We start from the raw sequence: 19,635 nt of genomic DNA on the forward strand, positions 1-19,635 counted from the left end.
TAAAATTTAGTGTGCGAAGTTCTTGCCAAGCAAATGGAAAGAAACTCACTTTTCAAACTATCACCTAAATCAAATGGAGATTAACATGTAAATTGTAATATGAAGAAGCAAGCTTTAAAATATTTCAAAATGTATTTATATACTTATTTTCTTCTGGTTATGAAAGTAATACAAGCTCGTGAAAATTAAAAGACTGCAAAAACATAAATGGAAACAGAATGTGCCCCCTTCCTTAATCTACCCCCATAGAAAACAGAATACAATTGAGTTATATTAAGATTTTTAAATACATGTGTATACTGTTTTATAGTTTGATTTTTTTCATTAATATATTTCAATATATTTAATCCTAAAGCCATTTTGTGGTACAAAGCAAGGGAGACATCCAAGAAGGCTGATGTAAAGAGGGCATAGATATGGTAGGGCTGGCTGGTGGTCTGGCACGGGTGTCAGAGTGAGGAAGCATCCATGTTTAGGTGTCCCCAAGGCCAGGATGCACTTTGGTGAGGGGTGAGGAGCACCACAGGAAAGACTTGTGCAGGATTTAGAGCCCACATGTCAGAGGAAGCAAAAAGCAAAGAAGTAGTCAAAGGATTGTAGAACATGTCAAAAGAACAAAAATCTGCTTGAAAAAGCCATCACTGCGACATTTGAGCATCAAAGTAAGTAATGTAAATAGAGTCAGTGACATTAAAACCCATTGAATAAAATAGGAAACTGTGAGTTCATTATGATGTAATAAATAAATGACTAAAATGAAAGTTTGATGAGAAATGGAATATTTATAAAGTCAAAAATAACCTTTCCACCAAGAGGATATTAATTACACAGGGAAATATAGTTTTACAGTGGAAAAGCCTAGAAGTCACCACCTTAATCAAGTGATCATAGTTAATAGCAATAAAGAAGCAAATCATGCAGTGCTGATCAGCTTCCAGGTAGATGATTCTCAACCCTTAGTATTCATGCTCTTGCCTCGTCTTCATCTACACCAAGTAGAATTGACATGTGTAACCAATAAGATATTACGAAATGATGATATGTAACTTCTGATGCTAAATCCTAAAAGATATTGCTCACTCTGGGGAAAGCCAACTGCCATATTGTGAGGGCACTCAAGTAGCCCTTCAAAGAAGGCCACATAGTGCTGTTTCTGGCCAGATGTTGTTTCTTCCAATAACCAGCACTAACTGGCCAGCAGTGTGAATGATCCATGTTGCAAAGCCTTCAGCCCTAGTCAAGTCTTCAGACCATCGCACCCCTTCCCAGCGTCTTAATTGCAACCTCATGAGAGAATAACCCACCTGTTTCTGTTCCTGATGCATAAAAACTATAGAAGATAAAATGTTTCTTGATTTCAACTACTGAGATTTTGGGTAATTTTATATGTAGCAATGGACAATCAGGTGCAGTGAAAAGAACACAGCATCTCTTCAGTGATGGTCTTGTTAGAGGCACATAACCTCAGGCTGGTCCTGATGATGTAGAAAACAAATGCTAATCGAGAGGCATTTTACAAAATAACTGACCTGTAATCTTCCGTAGAATCAAGGACATAAAAGTTTTTAAAGACAGATTGAGAAACTGTAGTGAAGGAGACTAGATACACAACTTAAGGTGCAATAGCTGATTCTGAACTAGATCCTTTTGCTCTAAGAGATGTAATTGGAACAGTTGGCAGTTTGGGGACAGAAGATTAGATGATGGTAATATGTCAATATGAATATTTTTATTTTATGGCAATATGTATTGGTGCACATCGTGGAATGTACTCTAGGAAATATGCACTAAAGTATTCATGGATGATGAGGCAGCAAGTCAGCAATTTACTCTCAAATGGTTAAAGGGAAAAAAAAGATCTTTGTGCTATATTTGCAATATTTTTCTAAGTTTAAAATTGTTTAAACATTTTTAAATTATGCAGGAAGAATAAATTATGTCACAGAATATAAATGGACCTATCTTTCTTAAAAGGGATCATGGTATACAAGGTTTTGTATCAAAATATTTTAACCAGTCTCTTATTGATGGCCATTTAAATTGAGTCCAGTTCTTTGCTATTATGAACATCTTTTTTTTGAACCATGTATGGTAGTAACTATTCTTATAAACATATCGGTGCCTTGCTCAATTTTTTCCCAAGAATAAATCCCCAGGATCAGATTGCTATGTGGATGGATATGCATCCTTTAATCAGCTTCATGATAAGTTATTCTAGGAAATCACATAAAATCTCCGTCAAAGACCATAAAATTTATAATTTATTTTGTATTTCCCTCACCAGAAAGTAATCTTTGTGAGAATGGGGGCTTTATCTGCCTTAATTATCACCTGCCCCAGCATTATGACCATCCTAGGCACTCTGTATATTTGTTGCAACACCAGTAAGAGCAAACATTTCTGATGTTTTGGGTGCAAGGATATGCGTTCATTTATTTTTTTGTAATAACCCTGTGAGTGAGTTAGTATGGTCATTTCCATTTTGCAGGTGAGGAAACTGAGGTATAGCAAGGGTGATACTTGCCCAGTGTCACAAAGCTACTATTGGAGCCAGGAGTCTAGTTTATCTTCAGTTTACAGAACTTAGCCACTGTGGTGTACTGGTTTTCTCTTGTTGATTAGATGATAAAAAAATGCCCAGCATATTTATCCAATACTTTTACTGATTAGAAATTTCAAATATGTTGGCTTTTTTCTTTTTTCAGATGAAAATTGTAAATAATGGGCTCTCTGTTTTGTAAAAGCCCAAATTAGTTTTATGATCCTCTGGACTGGCTGCAGTCACTGCCTAGCAGTAGTGCTCCTGGAACTAATATCCACAGACATAAAAACTATATGCATCATTCCTACTGAAAAATTTGTGGATGTGTAAACAGAATATTTGTTTCGTGTTATAAGTAAAATAGTAAATCTGGGTTTGCAACTTGGATCTAGGAGGCAGAACCTAGAATGTTTGTTTTTGAAGCTCATCCTCTGTTACCCACCTGGGCTGCTCTGCCCCTGCCTTCCCTGTACCTGGAATGCCCACTACCCATCTCCCATAGTGCAAACCTTAACCACCTTCAGCCCCCTCTTGCATTGAAGACTCTTTTATCTTTCTCTTTGCTTATCCTTCTCTTGAAAGTAGAAATGGTCTTTTTTTCTTCCTCAAAATTCCCTTAATCCTTTTTAGAATACAGTTACAGAAATACCACTGTCGAAGCAGACATTGTATTAAGATATGTGAAATCCTTATCTCCCTTAATACACTATATTCTCTTTAGTTTTATTAATTCTATAAAACCCCAACATATATTGCAATATTTTGGACAGAATCTGAAACTAGTATGTTCTTTTGATGAGTGAATGAATTCTTTCAGGGAAATACATTTTAATATTTTAAATCTTAAATAAAAAGACTACAGAGATTTGAGTCTTGCATATTCTGCAATATCAAGAATTGTAAAATGACAAATGCCATGGTTAGACATTTTTTCCATATGATGATTTGTACTTTTCTTTAGTTTACAAGCATCAAGAACCAAGAAGCATGATTAGTTTTCATTTGTGTAAGACCTTTTGTTCTGTTCACAATTGCAAATATCAACTTTGCTTTCACCCACAACTTCAGTTCCTTTTTCTTTTAGTGGGTAGTTTAGGGACATCAAAGGTAATAAAATCAATCAAAGAGATAAGTGGACATTTTTTCCCAAATGCTAGTACTTAAAAGATGTGTTCTTAGAAATTGTTATACTGAATTTGTTTTCAAATGTTTGTGTAATTCCTAAACTCTTTACCAGCCAGAAGAAAAACTGTCCTTGAATCCTGTTCTGCATGAAATAGTAAAATAATCCCTTCTTCACAAATTCAATTCAATTTAAAACAAAAACTTCAGGGAATGTTAAGTGTTGTCATTTGACAGAATTATACTTTGTTGCTAGCAAAGGCAATTGCATAACCTTCAGGCCAGTTGCTTCCCTTCCCCTACAAAGAGTTCTTTCCTTTATGCAAAGGTTTCAGACAAAGCTGAGAGGTTTTATTGCTGAAAGCTAAAACAGCAAGCCAAAGAGAAAGTTCAAACAAATATCATCATTCTTTCAAAAATGACATTGCTTATGTAAATTAACTATGGTTCTTGGGTGCTGGTGAGTCTTAAGTATCCTTGAATTGGTTGCATATTCAATCATGTTCTATTTGTATTTAATTTAAGGTATGCTTCTTCTAGAGAGTATTAGCCATGAAGTCTTCTCATTTAATTTTACTTCCTGGGTTTTAGTGGTTTTATTTTTTTTTAATTTATTTTTTTTTTAAGATTAGTTTCATACCTTGTGATTTCCAGAGGATGATTTAGCAGGTAATTATTATTGTGGAGCACTTTCATGTGGTTTTACTGATTTTTGTTTTTTTATTATCATTCATCTTGTCAATGGATTTGAGATTCCCCAAACCACAATAATAATTAGTGATTAAAATAAAACTTTAAGAAATTTTTTTCTTTGGAGATATTATATTGTGAATGATACACTATAAAATAGTGTTAAACTAAAATTTACATAATTTTTTTAAAATTTACAAACTTGACACAGAGGCTGAAATATGTTCTGAACAACAATAAAATGAAAGCATGCATATTTTAAAATTCAGCCTACTTGAGACCTCTTCTTAAAATGTTGAGATGTTGCACTAGTTCTGCATGGTTCTCATTCATATTAATGTGAAGTTCTTGATCATATCCTTTGTAGATAGGATTCATTTGGGGCCAGCTGAGTTCTTCCTACTGTTTCTAATTTCATTGCATTGTAAATCTCCAAACTTTATTCAGGAAAGAATATCTTTGGGGAGGCATGCCTTACAACTAAGAAATTACTACCTATATATTAGATGCATATATGTTTTAAGTGGACGTTTGCTTTTCATATATTATGTTAGCTGCAGATTTTTAGTTTGTTTTAAAATAATTCTCAGAACTTCGGCTATTACTTGTGTGTAGATCGTTCTTGGCAGGGGGTATCTTTCTGCTTAGATCTGTATGCCTGTGATCCATGTATATAAACATGCCTTTGTTCTCAAAGTCTTTTTCTATCTGATTAGTGTTGTGTCCAAGTGCTTTGTCTCTGCTTCTTAGTGGTTTTTTTTTTCCTTTGTGCCTTAGACTGTCATTTGTGGGAATGACTTTGTTTACATCCAGCAAAGATATTTAAGTGCATTTTTGATAAGAGAAGGGAGTGATACAGGAAATAAGGAGAAGGAATCTGGAGAGTGGGGTGCGTGTCAGGAAAAAGGGGAAGAAGTCGGAAATGAAAGAGACAGTAGGTATGAGGGAGGACTAAAGAGCCTAAGATAGGCAGACTTTGGGGGGTTTGTGAAATCCTGGGGGCTGGTCATGGGGGAGGAGATCAACAGACCAGCATTTTCCCCAGGCTTGGGCTCAAGCTGGTGAAATGTATTAAAGAACCTCAACTGGGATTTGCTGAGGACAAATGCTGTAATGTATTAGTCATCCATTATCTGCTTCTATTTTTGCAGGTCCTGAATGATGACTGACGCGGGTTTGTGCGATATCCCTCCCAGTCCCTGTCACTCCCCAGTGATAAGGACCCTGCACGTCTAAACCCTACAGCAGGGCAAAAAGCAGCTCTGGGGAGAGGAAAGCTTCCGCTGGCGCACACCGGACGAAAGTACTGCCGTCCTACGGGTTTCTGCCAGGGCTGCTGATCCAGACACTTCGCCTAGTCCACCTGGCCGCCCTCCCGGGCAGATAGCGTGTGGCCACCGCAGGACACCCGCTGCGCCCCGCCATGAAATAGCTGCCGCTGGCTGCGCCGCTGCCCGACCGCCTGCCCAGCCCAGCGCCTCGCTGCGGGCTCCTCTCCCGGCGGGGCCGGAGCGGTGTGGACATGGCTGGCGTTCGTAGCCTGCTGGTTCTCCTCCTGGTGTTTCAGAGCAACTGTTTGGGTTACAGAAACCCACTTTATGTCTATAAGAGGTACGTGCTTTTGTTTTTGTTTTTGTTTTGCTGGTTGGTCAGTTTAAACAGGCGAAATGTTATTTGGATGGTTTCAGTGCGTGCCTGCTGTTGAAAATGTAATCAACGAACAAGAGTTTTGGAGAAATAGAAAAAGGTTTATGCACTTTTCAGAAACGACTTGGAAATTTGGCGCAGTGACTTCTTGCAAAGTCCCCTATACAGAAAAAGCCCACTTTACTGTAACTGCCTTATACTGGCTTTCAAAACTCCAATTAAAAGTTGTGATTTCCAGTACTAGTCACTCCCTCTTGGGGAGGGGAGATATTTCAGAAACTGCAATATAGTTCTTTAGACTAGAATGCCTTCTTGTTTATAATGGCTCAAAAAATAAAATACCAAGATAGATAAATGGTGGGGAGAACAGATCATGGACTTTAATAGCTCACAAGAAAACATTGAGCTGCATGCCCACGCCTCATAATTACCATATTAAATATTTATGTACTTGTACATTTGTAATTCACAACATAGACTACACCCTCCCATACAACTCTGCCTTCTAGCAATATTACTGGGGTTGGTTTGTTTGTTTGTTTTTGACTAATAATTCTGGACACAAAATTTTTTTTAAATATGTACTGTGTTCTAGTTAATATTTCTGCCATTAGAAAAAAATTGGCATGCCTGTGATGATGTAAATAGTTCATTAACTGGAAAATATAATTTTGACTAGCTTTTGCTGATTAAAGTTTTCAGTGTAGCCTGTTTGCTCTGATTATATTTTGTTTACTAGTTGGGTATTTATTGCTCTTGGACTCTAAAATGCAATTCTGAGTATATTTTAAAACATTTAGTCATCACATCATTTACAGTTTTTATTGGGTCTAAATCAATAAAGGGTATTAGAATTCCTTTTTTTTTCTCCTTGTGTTAAGATTCACTGTGCTCAAGGATATTGAAATTGTCTTTTTTTGTTTAAGGTTTAAAGAACCTACAAGATCATTTTCCAATGAATGTCTTGGTACCACCAGACCAGTCATTCCTATTGATTCATCAGATTTTGCATTGGATATTCGCATGCCTGGGGTTACACCTAAACAGGTGAGAGAAACTCTGTTATTTTATTATTTATTAATTTTATTATTTATTAATTGTTCTGTACACACCTACTTCAAGTAAGGAAACTGCATTTACAGCAGTGGGTAACTTCTTTAAAATTAGGCATTTCCTTTCAAGCTCCTCAGCTAGGACTAGAATAATTCAGTTGTCACAAAAATGAATAAATCTTTCAGCTATATTCTTTTTAAAAATTTTACTCATATTGTTATTTGTGTTTTGAAATGAAACCTTGAAAATGTATGTCTTGTTGTTCTCAGTGGAATAATAGCCTCTGTAATGCAGCATGTAAGAATGTATTAAAATATGAAAAAGTATTCTAATAAAGGGAATGACAGTGAGCAGCTGCATCTAAGAGAATACTTTGTTTAAACACCCTTCTATCTCAGCCACAAGTTGAGAAATAAAAGTCTGTGTCTACTGCCAAGAATCTGAAAAACAAAACATCCCTCACTTTTAAAAGTTAAGAAAACTGTTCACACAGGTGGTTGATTGTGAGTTTCTTTATTATCGCTATTTGATACCTGTTTTGAAGAAATACTGTTAGAGCTCATACAAACATGACTTACAGAGAGAATTTTGAGTAGGACTAGGTTATTGTTAGAACTTTCCCTATTTTAAGTACACACAAGAAGCTCCAATCCACTGCTGTCATGTGTGCAAGGTGTTTCATTAAGCATAAAAAGGCCAGATTAATTATGCTTTGCAGCCTTGCAGGAATTTATGTGTGTCATTAAATGATAGTCCTCTCCTTTTGAAGGGCTGCAGAGACCTGGGTGTTGTGAAGCTGCAGTGACTCATTGATGCAGATAACATTCTATTTTTCTTTTTTTTTTTTTTTCAAGTACTGAGGAAATAAAAATGTTCCACTTATTGATGGAGAATTCCTTTGAAATTGACATGCAGAAACTCTAAAAAGATATACATCATTAAGGGGGATTTTAGGGGTTGTTATTTATTTATTTGAACATCTATGCATCATCTAATTATGTGTGTATAACTACTTTGTAAAAATGATCCTCACTCCTGACCCAATACTCATTGCCAGAGACCAAGCAGATGACTCTTCTACACATTGAGATGAGTTGTTAGTGGCCTGGCCTTTAATTCTGTAAGCTCTTTATTTAGTATTTAATCAAAAGAGAAATAGCGAAATTAGGAATCAGAGAGAAAATGGCAGTTGCTCCCTTGTGATTATTGCTTCTTCTTGCCTTTTCTCACTTATAAAAGAGACTTTTCCCCTATGTTTGTTCAAAGTGACTTTATATTACTTCTTTTTAAAAATCCACTAATTGTTCTTTAAGCAATCTTTCCCCCCAAGAATATCATTACTTTCTCAAATAGTCTTTTGTTGTGGTTCATTATTATTCTGTTACTTTTTCTTCTCATTATTTTACAGTAAGACACTTAAATTATTTAACACTAATAATAGCAGGTAACTCTGCTGGGGTCAACATTCACGGAAAAATTCCTGGAGGAACTGATTATAAAAAATGTGGAGTGGCTCCATTTTCATAAATAAAATATCTTTACTCATTGTAATCTTATACTTATCAAAGTAATGCCATGAAAAAGGATATAAAGTAAATTACAGCTTCTTATTTTATACAATCTGATTTCAACTTTGTCTCATGTGGTGGACATTTGCTCTTTGCCTTCCTAGCATACAGTTGCTTCTTGCTCTTTCTCTGAGTCTCTGTGGTTCCCAGGAGCTGTCTAGTCAAGATCCAGAGGTTTGGAGCATGTGAAATTATTGAAAATCACTGCTTCCTGCCTCCCCTTCCACAGTGATTGATTCAGACTCAGACCAATACAATAAAATATTAGAACATTTGCAGGAAATACGTTTTCCTGTTGCATGTGAGCAAACGGCAAGTAATACTAAGATCTGCTGAGTTCAGGAGGACTGCCATGCCCAGATAAACCTAATACCAGAGACTTCAATGCAGAGAGACTGAAAGAATATAGGTTCTGATTAGGGAGTTTTCAGTTGTTGTAACCAGTTGAATTAAATTTTCTCTGACTTGTAACTGAAACAATCTATCTGGATAAGTGATTCAGTTGCTCATCCTGATTGGCTCAAAACCAGTCATTTACTGTTCCTTCCACTTTCCCGGTGACTCACTACTGACCATGTGCCACAAGTACTTTCTGACTTGATGCGATGGGTCACATAAGCCTTCATTAGAGATGTTAGTTATATTTTTGTTGAGGCTACTCAGAAAGAGATGGCTACCCTAGAAATCCTTTCCTTTGAACTTGATGTAGTTGGTGAGGAACACCCAGTGTTGATACTCTGAGTACTTTTGGTGAAGAAAGAACTATTTTCTTAAAATACACCTAATACTAAATTTAAAACAGGTTCGTAGCAGAAAAGAAGTATAATAAATAAGGAAAGTAAAATAAAACATGTTTGGAATAAGGAAATACAAAGTGAAAAAGAATGAGTTGAGGGGGGGAAATCCAAGAAATTAGGATGATCAAGAACAAAAAGGAGGGAAAATCAAGAATAACTATAATATGAAGAACATCTATAAAATAATATATGAAAAATAGGATTAAGAAAACAAAAGTTAGGGAAAGCATTTAGGAGTTAAAACACATTTTTAAATTGTAGAAAATCAAAGGAGCACAACAAAATTCAAAGAAGGAACTGAGCAGCCAGAATTTCAGCTGCTGATTGAGGCAGAACAAATTGGATTAAATGATATATTCACTCAGTAGACGTTTTATAAAATACCAACTTTTGGCAATAATGAAAGATACTTCAACAAATCTAATGTAAATTCTTTCCTTGGAAAACTTGAAATTTTTAGGTAGAGTTCATATGTAATTGGAGGAGTGGCGAGTGCTTTAGTTATAATGCGGCTTTAGATTAGTGTCTTACCAAAGAGTGGCCGGTGGTGTTTGAGTTGCAGTGCATTTTGCCAGAGTGTGAGCAGACCATGAGCAGCCAATTCAGTTGCTCCCATTAGACCAGATATGCAGAGTCTGGGGCAAGTACTTCACTATTGCAATATTGATTTTATAATCAAGTGAGCTTTTCCTTTTCCTGACTTGGAATTTAAAATAATAATATTTTTTTTTAAAATTTCTTGTTAGGTAGTGCATTTTCAGGCTTTAAGTAGGTTGAAAAGTAAGCAGCTTTTGAGTAGCTCAGAGAAAATATGAAGTTAGCGGACACTGGTGTCTCATGGCACAGACCAAGTCCTGTGGAACTTCCAAGGAGTGTTTCCTCCAGATTCTTGCCAGCTCTCAGTATCAAATAACAAAACAGTTTTATCAACTTGCAATCAAAAAGTTGACTATCTCATAGAAATTTTATTTTAAAATAAATGATTTTGCTAGAGTTTATTGTCTCAACCTAAGACAAAGTCAGTGATTTAGAGTATAGGCTTCGGGGCCAGGCTGCCAACATTCTTGTCCTAGCTCTTGCAGAGTCAACTCCCAATGCCCTTGACCAGCTAGTTCTGCTTCTTTATCTGTGGACAGGAGGATGATAATACCTACCCAGGATTGTTCTGAGATCTGGACAAGGTGTTATGAGCAGCCTGCACATGCTAAGTTTTAAGGAAAACGTGCACTATTTTTGTTGTTATATGTGTTATTGAAGAAAATGTGAATAGACATTAAGTTGAAAAAAATTATCAACACTCTGCTTTCAGTTATGACTACTTGGAAAAGTTCAGACATAGTAATTTTAAAGGAGGGGAAAGTAGCCAATGAAGAAACAGTACAAATCTGGGCAAGAGAAATTTAGATAAAGTCAGGCAGCATATCTTTCAGTGTGCTTATTTTTGAATATTTTAAAAACTGGCCCTTACGATCAGAGCATGAGGGAACACTGAGATTAAAAATTGGTCCTAAAAAAAGAAAAAAGAAAAAAAATAGTCCTTATTCTTAGTAAGTGTAGATATGAGAATAGATATGTTTTCTCTTGAGTTTTTCATATTTATTTTTTACCACTTGGGAGAAAGTTATGAAAAACAGTTTCTTCAGTATGAAGCCTAATTTTTTTAATACTGGTTTGAAATTAGCCTGAATTTCTTCATTTTGCTGAGAACATTGTACATTTTCTTTATTTGCAAAAAAAATTATTTAATATATCCTTTCAAATCTGATGTTTACAGACCATTTTACTTGTTATCTGTGCATCTTACATCCTCTGCAGTCTTGGTTTAGGGGTTTACAAATGTAAACTAATTTATAAAAAATATAATTTTACAAAATGAAATATTTTCTTTGAATCTAGTAGCTTGAAATCCTGAGTTTCTTTTTATTAGGATGTGTTAGAGTTAATAATAACTGAGTTTCTTTTTATTAGGATGTGTTAGACTGCCATTATATTGTCATGTTCCGTCCTTATTTTGGGCGTGGTTTGAGAATAACAGAATACATTTCCCTGTCCGAATCTCTTGTACACAGTGTCTTATTTAGATTTGTCTTTTGAAGAGTCCTAGACCATGCTTTGAAATCAGGACATGTTCTTCCCCTGTTTTCCCGAGTACAAATATCTATCACAGGAACACCAAGAGATGGAATGATTATGAGTTTAAAAATCATATCAGATATCCCATAGCAGCAACTTGAAACGTGTGAATTTAGAATCTTACTACTTATTTTTAAAAAACAGTGAAAGAATGTAGTCATTAAGTAAATCCAGAATCAACAAAATACTCCTACAAAATGTTTTCAAAGCTTTTTTCTCAAAAATGAACAATCATTAGAAAGTTTTTACTAATGTATTTTCACTTTTTCATTTCCTAACAGAAAAGGAGATTCCTCTTGGCTCCAAAATGCATACATAGTCACATAAGAACCCAGCTTTATTAGACTTTTCTTACTGTGTCTTATTTAAAAAGCCAATTTTCAAATATCAAACCATAGTTATTACATATAAACAGCATTTTCTCAGGATATATATTTATCAAAGAGGAAATATACAAGATAAGTGCAGAATTTCTGTGGTGCCCTACTTAATTTTGTAATGCTGATTAAATTATAATTTTTCCTGTAAAGTCACTGAATTGTACAGAAGTTTGGTTTTTGACCTATTTTGATGATGTCACAATATGCTAAATATGTATGCTTTTAATTAGTCATTATGAGGGAAAAATAAAGTATCCCCAGTGTTTAAAATTCATGACAAAATTAGCAAGGATAGCAGAAAAATGATATTTGACTGGAATAATTTTTAATTCTTTGATTGTTGTGATTTGTTCCCTTCTTTCCAGTTATCAGTATATAAAAATGTTTATGTTTGTTAAAACAAAAATTCTGAGTTTTCTCTTAGGCATAGGAACAAAATGAAGGGAGTCCCATTTCTTCATTTCCCCTCACAGATTAGCTCACTAACAGAGGGTGGGGGAGCATTCATTTATAAGAACCAGCAGCTTTTGAATACCAGGGTAGGGTCCCTGTTCTACTCCTTGGAGATAATGGGGCTAAACTCATCCAGAGCAGCTGGGTGATTGCTGGGAGATGCCCAGAGAAGATCCCCAAACTCCTCCAGAGTTTGTGCACCTGGAATCCTCCTGGATTCCCTGATCACCTCCGGGTGGTGGGAGGCCATGTTCTCTGCTTCCCTAGACCCCTGTTCTATTTGTCACTGCAGCCCTGTCCCTCTTCTGGTTCATTGTGTGAGCTAGAATGAACATAGCAAATAGGTTTGTCTTTCTTGGAGCAAGTCCATTTGATTCAGGGTAACTACCTGGAAATGGTAAGAAGAATTGCCAGGCCATGAATGTGAAAGATGGGTGTCTCCCACACGGTTCACTGCCTGTCCGGCTGCATTGAATTTCAGTTACTAGAAAGAATAGACCACAGGTAAAGATTGATTGCATTAATCTGTTGTCTTAAAACAAATATGTTGCTTTTTCCTCTTTTCACAAAAATTAAGGGGGGTGTGGTAATCTTGCTGTTGAAGGAGGAATATTGAGAAATATCCTAATCCTGGACTAGCATTTAATTTTTATTTAGAAATCCTCGGGTAATATGTATAAAATTTAATAATCATAAAAAGAACAACAAAGATTAAATCCTATTCCCCTCCTATCTCCAAACTGAGGAAGTGATATTATTTATTTTACTAAAGGAGACACAAATAACAAGGTCCTTGTTTTACTTAGCTGCCTCACGGTTTTTTTTTTTTTTTTTTAACATTCTGTTTTGAAAATTCAGGATTGGTGTCATTTAAGATTTGTATATCAAGTTCTTAAGTTGTATTTATTTATAAAATTCACCGCTTGCTTCATCAGCCAAGCTCAATTATGTGAATTAAATAGAATACGAAAATTTTAAATGGAGCTTGTAAACTGCAAATTAAAGTCATGTTTCTCATTGCTAATTTTTAAGTTTAAGTTATGATGCTGCTTCTTTATTTTTACTAAAACCTTAAATATCCATTCAGGGAAGATATCATTGCACAGTTTGCAGTGTTTTCCTCTGTAAGAATATTCTAACATGTCGCATATCTGGGTTCAGAGCTACAGCTCTATATTGGTCATTTTTTTCCTCTTCCCTATTATAAATAAACAGAAAGGATACTTCCTGTTTTCAATTTTTGACATTTCTGAAATAACAATACTTAATATAAGAAAAAGTAGTGACAATATAAGAGACTCCATGACAACCTATTTTCTCAATAAGATTTAGAGTTTTTTATTTTTTGTTGTTTGTATTCATAAATTTTAATTTGTATTTTTTAAAGATTTACTCTTATTTATTTATGCATACAAGAACTGGGGTGTAGACCAGAGGTGCAGGGGGTAAGAGGATTAACTAGAGACAGAGTGGGGAGAAGACCAGGCAGATCAATTGAAATACATGGCTGAGGGGAGCAGTGGGTGAGACTGGAGAGGTCTGCTGTGCCATGTGGGTTAGCAACCTGGCCAGGGATTGAACTCATGCCACAGTGGCTGGCTAAGACTTTAACCCCTGTGCCAACAGGGAGGCCCTGTTTTGGTAAATTTTTAAAGGAGAAACATCAAACTCAATATGCAGCACTACAATATTAGACACTTTACAAGCATTGTCTCATTAATTCTCATAAAAATTGTGCTCAAGGAATTGTAATCCCCATTTTTATATAAAAAGTTGAAATTCAGAGAGATTAAATAACATGACCATAGCCAAATAGCCAGTCAATAAAAAACAAGTTTTAAAATACAGATTTCATTAAATCTGAGACATGTGCCATGTTATAATTCTATCCTGTCCACCCATTAAATAATGTATCCCAGAGTATGTCACCATATATATATTTGTGTGCATGTGTATACACACACACGTTTTTTTATTACACACATGCTGTAAAATAAAAACTTCCTTTTGCTAAGCAAACTGTAGATGTAGGCTCCATCTTAAATCCTTGAAAAACATTTTTCTTATATTTTCGTGTGTCCATCCAGAAAAAATGTTACTGATTCTAGTAACATATTCTGATCACCTAGCTCTTAAAGACACCTTGCAATCTACTAATTTTAGTTGATGTTAACACAGTTTTGAATTATTATTGTCTAAATCTAAGCCAGGATTAGCAAATTCTTTTTTAAGGTATCAGTAAATATTTTTTAGTTTGTTAACCGTATGTTCCATTTGTAACTGCTGTAGTTAGGAAGCAGCCATAGAGAGTATGTAAATGAATGGCTTGGCTATGTTCCAATAAAAAACTTTATTTACTAAAACAGCAGCTGCCCATGGGCTGTAGTTTCCTGATCCGGATCGAAACCATTGAATATGTCATTTAGTCTAATAAATGGATTTAACCTTTGGCATCTCACGAACTCAGTCATCTGACTTGTATAATATAGGACTAAAAATAAGGGGGGGGGGACAAGCTTAACAATGCTTGATCTTTGTTCCTTGTTCCTTAGTTACTTATTCTGTTTTGATATGTACATGATCATAAATGAAAGTTTTTGTATTTGGAATATTGCATTCTGGACTTCTCCATCTCAGTAAATTGCCTTTCCTGTGTTATAGTTCCTTGAAGTCAAATACACTGACTTTCTTCAGTCCTTCTTCTCACACCCCATAAACCATATGCCAGTAAATCCTGTTTGTTTCAGCCTTACAAATATATCCAGAATCCAGCCCTTTCTCATCACATCTTTCCCACTGTGGCCAACATCACCCTCCTTCCTGGAATATATGATCTATCTCCTAAGTGGTCTCCCTTCCACTCTTCTGTCCCTAAAGTCTTGTGTTTCATGTGGCAGCCACAGGGATCCTGTTAGAATGGGAAATCAGATCATATCACCCTTCCATGAGTACCCCTCAATATCTTCCTCTACCCTTCTTGCGTCTCCCTGGTGGCGCAGTGGTTGAGCACTGGGTTGCGAAGCTGCCCGCAGCCTCTGCAGCGCCAGTTCGATCCCCGGCTGCTCCCCGGCCACAGGAGGAGGGTCCCGCATGGCGCGCAGACCTGTCCTGCCGCCCGCTGCTCCCCTCAGCAGTGTACTTCGGTCCTTCTGCCTGCTCTGCTCCCCGCTCTGGCTCTGGTGAATTCTCTCACCCTCCCGTGCTTCTGACTGTACCCAGTGCTTGTATAAATGATAAATAAATAAATAAATAAATCTTAAAAAAAAAATCAGTGTAGACTTCCTTTAAAAAAAAAATAAATAAAAATAAAACCAAAATCTTCATCACAACCCCTGAAGTCCTTCAGCTTTCCTGCAATATTTTTCCACTTCTGTGTATCTCATCTCTCATTTCTGTTTTAAGTCATTATAGGTACAAAACAGATCAGACTCTAGTTCTGCCACTTGCAGGCTGCAAAATCTAAGGCAAGATAATTAATCCTTAATGAGCTTTGGTTTCCTCATCTGTAAAATAGGGAATAGTAATAGTTGCCATCTATTAGGATTGTAATTAAGTATAAAGCCTTGCTTAGTAAATTTTAGTTATTTTTTATTTTTATAAATAGTTATAATTATTACAAACTTAAAATATTTAATACTATAATTATAGTTGTAATGTTATAACTATTACATTTTTGTTCTTTCTTTCCCAAAGTATGTAACAATGGATGATGAAAGGCAGGTTATCAAGTAACTAATGCATTAGATTTACTGCATTAATTAAATACATTAGAATAGTTCAGAAGATGAAGTTATGTATGAATGGGATGACTGGAACAACAACACTTTAATCAAAATCACAATCATAATTTCTAAAACACATTATAGAAGCAGATTAGAATATGCATTTCTCTTGCTTCATTAGCAAAATCTTTATGGAAAAAGTAAGATTTGAAGAATATGGTTCAGTGAATAGAGAAGGAGATTTGGAAACAATATCCTAAAAAGGCGCCATTGTAGAAATAGTGGTATAGATTAAGTAATCACAACTTCAACTTTTACAATTTTGTCTTAATTATTAGCCACTATTAGAAATCATTGCCAGATATGGAAAATCAAAATTCAATGTGAAATTGCTTAAAATACAATTATAGAGGAATATTTAGTATATCAAATAGACTTCCAAAGGCAAGTATACAATGCATTCATATATTTCAACTCAACAGAGTAATTTAATATATATTGAACATATGGTAAATATAATTTAATATCTGTGTAGATACATAATTTTAAGAAGAGAATATTCATTCATTTTGAATGTATATGGAACATTTATAAAAAATCACATAGAAAGACATTAAGACTAGTCAAGCTTCAGTTGACTATAATAAGTAGAATTTTGTGCCTCTGATAGTCATGCAATAAAAGTAGATATAGACCAAAAATAGATGTCATGGAAAACTTAGCTAATTAAGGACCATTTGTCTACATAATTCCTAAAACAGGGAGAAAAATAAAAACTGAAATAAATTTTCTAGAGAATAATGGCAAGGAAAATAAATGGTAGTAAAGGTTGATAGCTTTAGATTCATTATGAAAAGATAGAATAAAAGTAAAATTATTATAAACACTCAAGAAATGAAGAAAAAGCAATCAAATCAATGAAAAGGAAGAATTAATAGATAAAAGCTGAAATTAATAAAATAGGTTAAAAAGAAACCATAAACAAAATAACAGACCATTTCTCTGAAACATTAATTAAATGGATAAACTTATGGTAAGCTTAAGTACCAAAAAGTGCAAAAAAATTATACATTTCTAAGTATTAGGGTAAATAAAAAGTTTAGAGAATACTGTGTGCAATTCTGTCAATAAATTTTTAATATTTCAGAAAATAAGTGATTTTCTCAAAAGTACACAACTGTCCAAATTGACCCAAACTGTTTTTTAAATTAACCACTGGGCCTCCCCGCTGGCGCAGCGGTTGAGCGCTGGGTTGCAAAGCTGCCCGCAGCTTCTGCAGTGCCAGTTCGATCCCCGGCTGCTGGGCAAGGGTCCCACATGGAGCGCATACCTCTTCTGCGTTGCCCGCTGCTCCCCTCAGCAGTGTACTTCAGTCCTTCTGCCTGTTCTGCTCCCTGCTCTGGCTCTGGTGAATTGTCTCACCCTCCCGCACTTCTGATTGTACCCAGTGCTTGTATAAATAAATAAATAAATAAAATCTTTTTAAAAAATAAAAATAATCACTAAGTATAGAAGAGGTTGGAAAAGTAAAATGATTATACACACGCACACTTGCACCACATGAACATGCACAAACTCTCAAAATTGAGAATTATTTAAGTAAGAACAGACTAAGGATGAATGAAAACACACGTGGCAATAAAAGTGCTAATATGCCACTGTAAAAGGTGATTCCCAAAGATTACCAAGAAGACAAACAAGCCAAGAGAAAAGTAAATGGAGACTATTTGTGGTACATTAGCAGGATGAAAAGATTTCACCCCTTTTAATCATCACAGAAGTTAAAATTAAAGAAAAAAATAGATGCCATATTTTTTCATCCATTAACTTGGTAAAAATTTAGAGGATTATAATATACAGAGCTATTTAAGAATGAAAAGACACAGGCAATCTAAGACTGTTTATAGGAAGGTAAACTACTGTGAGTTTTTTAGGAAAGTTATCTGGAATTATCATTTAAAATAAAAATTCATATCCTTAAAATTATCTTATAATATCCTGTTGAATATTGTGAAGAAGCAAAAGACTAAAATAGGTCTATATGTCTTGCTCTGGAAGTATTGTGATTGTGTCTTAAGTGAAAGAAACAATTGCAGAGTCAGGTGCAGAATGTGATCCCATCTTAATAAAAATAAATAATGACAAATTACCCTCTATCTGTGTGCCCATTTGGAGATATATATATATATATATATATACACATATATATATATATGTATTTGAAAGAGAGAGAGAGAGGAAATTGGAAGGAGGCAGGCGCATTAAGCTGTAAAAATGGAGATGTAGCAATGGAAGAGGTTGACAGCAGATCTGTTATCTTATCTTGAGGTCATTTTATCAATAAAAAGATCATCTCTATTTTTAGAATTGCTAAAAATTAATAAAGAAATAAACAGTATCACCAACAAAAAGAATACCAATGTGAAGGATTTTCTACCTTTCTGATATAAGCCTCTAATGTTTTAGAAATCTCTAGAGGGTTTTTTCTGTACAATGCGTCTAATTGATAAATTTTTAATTTCTGTTCCTCTGCTTTGCAACAGTGCTATTAAGAGAACCTGATTAATTAAAGAATTTAGGAAATGTGGTACACATTTAGAAACAAATAGAACCGGATTTGTAGGGGGTCATTCTTCTATTGTAGTCAGTCTGAAGATATTTGTGGAAGCCTACCATGCATATCTTTCCACATTAGCAAGAAAAGTGATTCTCTTTGCACTTATTAGCCACCAGAAAAATCCTCTTTGTTTCACTTATTTTCAAATTTATGTAGTCTGAATTAATATTTCAATAACCCCATTCAGGAGGAACATTTGGAACCATTCCACATGAATGCTGCATTCTTTAAGCAAAAGTGCAGAACATACTCTTTCAAGGCACATATTGGTTTTTACAGATAATGTATTCCACTTAATCATGTATAAAGGGACAAATCTGAAATACCTGTTAAAGGAATAGCTCTGTCTTAGCATATAAGTCACCCCTCCCGAAAAACCTGAATGTGTCTAAAGAGGAAGGTCTGTACAGCAGTGAGTACATTGCTGCTGCACATTGTGTCAAACTCCCACCCTCAGCTAATCCAGTGTTAAATGAAAACATTTGCCATGGCAACATTGATTCACAGAGGGAAAATAATGTTTCCAAGAGATTGAAGGATTTCCCTTTATAGATCTCAGATATGCACACAACTAACACTTTAGCACCCCTATTTATTAATTTTACATACAGCTAAAAAGCTTTTCTTGATTACTTTTAATATCTTAAGTTGGAAATGTAATTCCAAACAAAACAAACTCTCAGCAAAACCCAACATCAAATTAAATACAAGCAGGAAAATGCCACAAAAATATTTGTGCCATCACTATGGAAATAGAAATTATTTTATGTGGTAAACAAGTACTAAACTATGATTAAATCATTTGCTTCCAACTGAATGGTAATTTTTCTCTGAAAATTGAAATTCACTGTTTACCTCACTATTGTCACAATTGATGTTGTTGTAATATTTAGATCCCCATTTTGGACATG

The 19,635-nt window shown here is 35.0% G+C and overlaps 1 protein-coding gene across 9 annotated transcripts in view; it reads left to right on the forward strand.

Annotated features, from left to right (window-relative positions):
• Positions 1-5,797: 5,797 nt before the first annotated feature.
• PAM (peptidylglycine alpha-amidating monooxygenase) overlaps positions 5,798-19,635 on the forward strand; it is a gene marked incomplete at its 3' end in the record, with an annotated part of 185,585 nt that continues 171,747 nt past the window's right edge. For 7 of the 9 annotated variants that reach the window (XM_084234222.1, XM_084234223.1, XM_084234224.1 and 4 more), the window contains exon 1: positions 6,935-7,048. In XM_084234222.1, coding sequence (XP_084090348.1) covers positions 7,025-7,048 — 24 coding nt within the window. In that variant the 5' untranslated portion in view covers positions 6,935-7,024. Of the gene's footprint in view, positions 5,966-6,927; positions 7,049-19,635 lie in introns of those variants that run through there. The other 2 variants (XM_084234220.1, XM_084234221.1) reach the window with 1 other exon arrangement.

The sequence above is a fragment of the Talpa europaea genome (assembly GCF_964194135.1).
Source record: "Talpa europaea genome assembly, chromosome: 5".
NCBI classification, from domain to species: domain Eukaryota; kingdom Metazoa; phylum Chordata; class Mammalia; order Eulipotyphla; family Talpidae; genus Talpa; species Talpa europaea.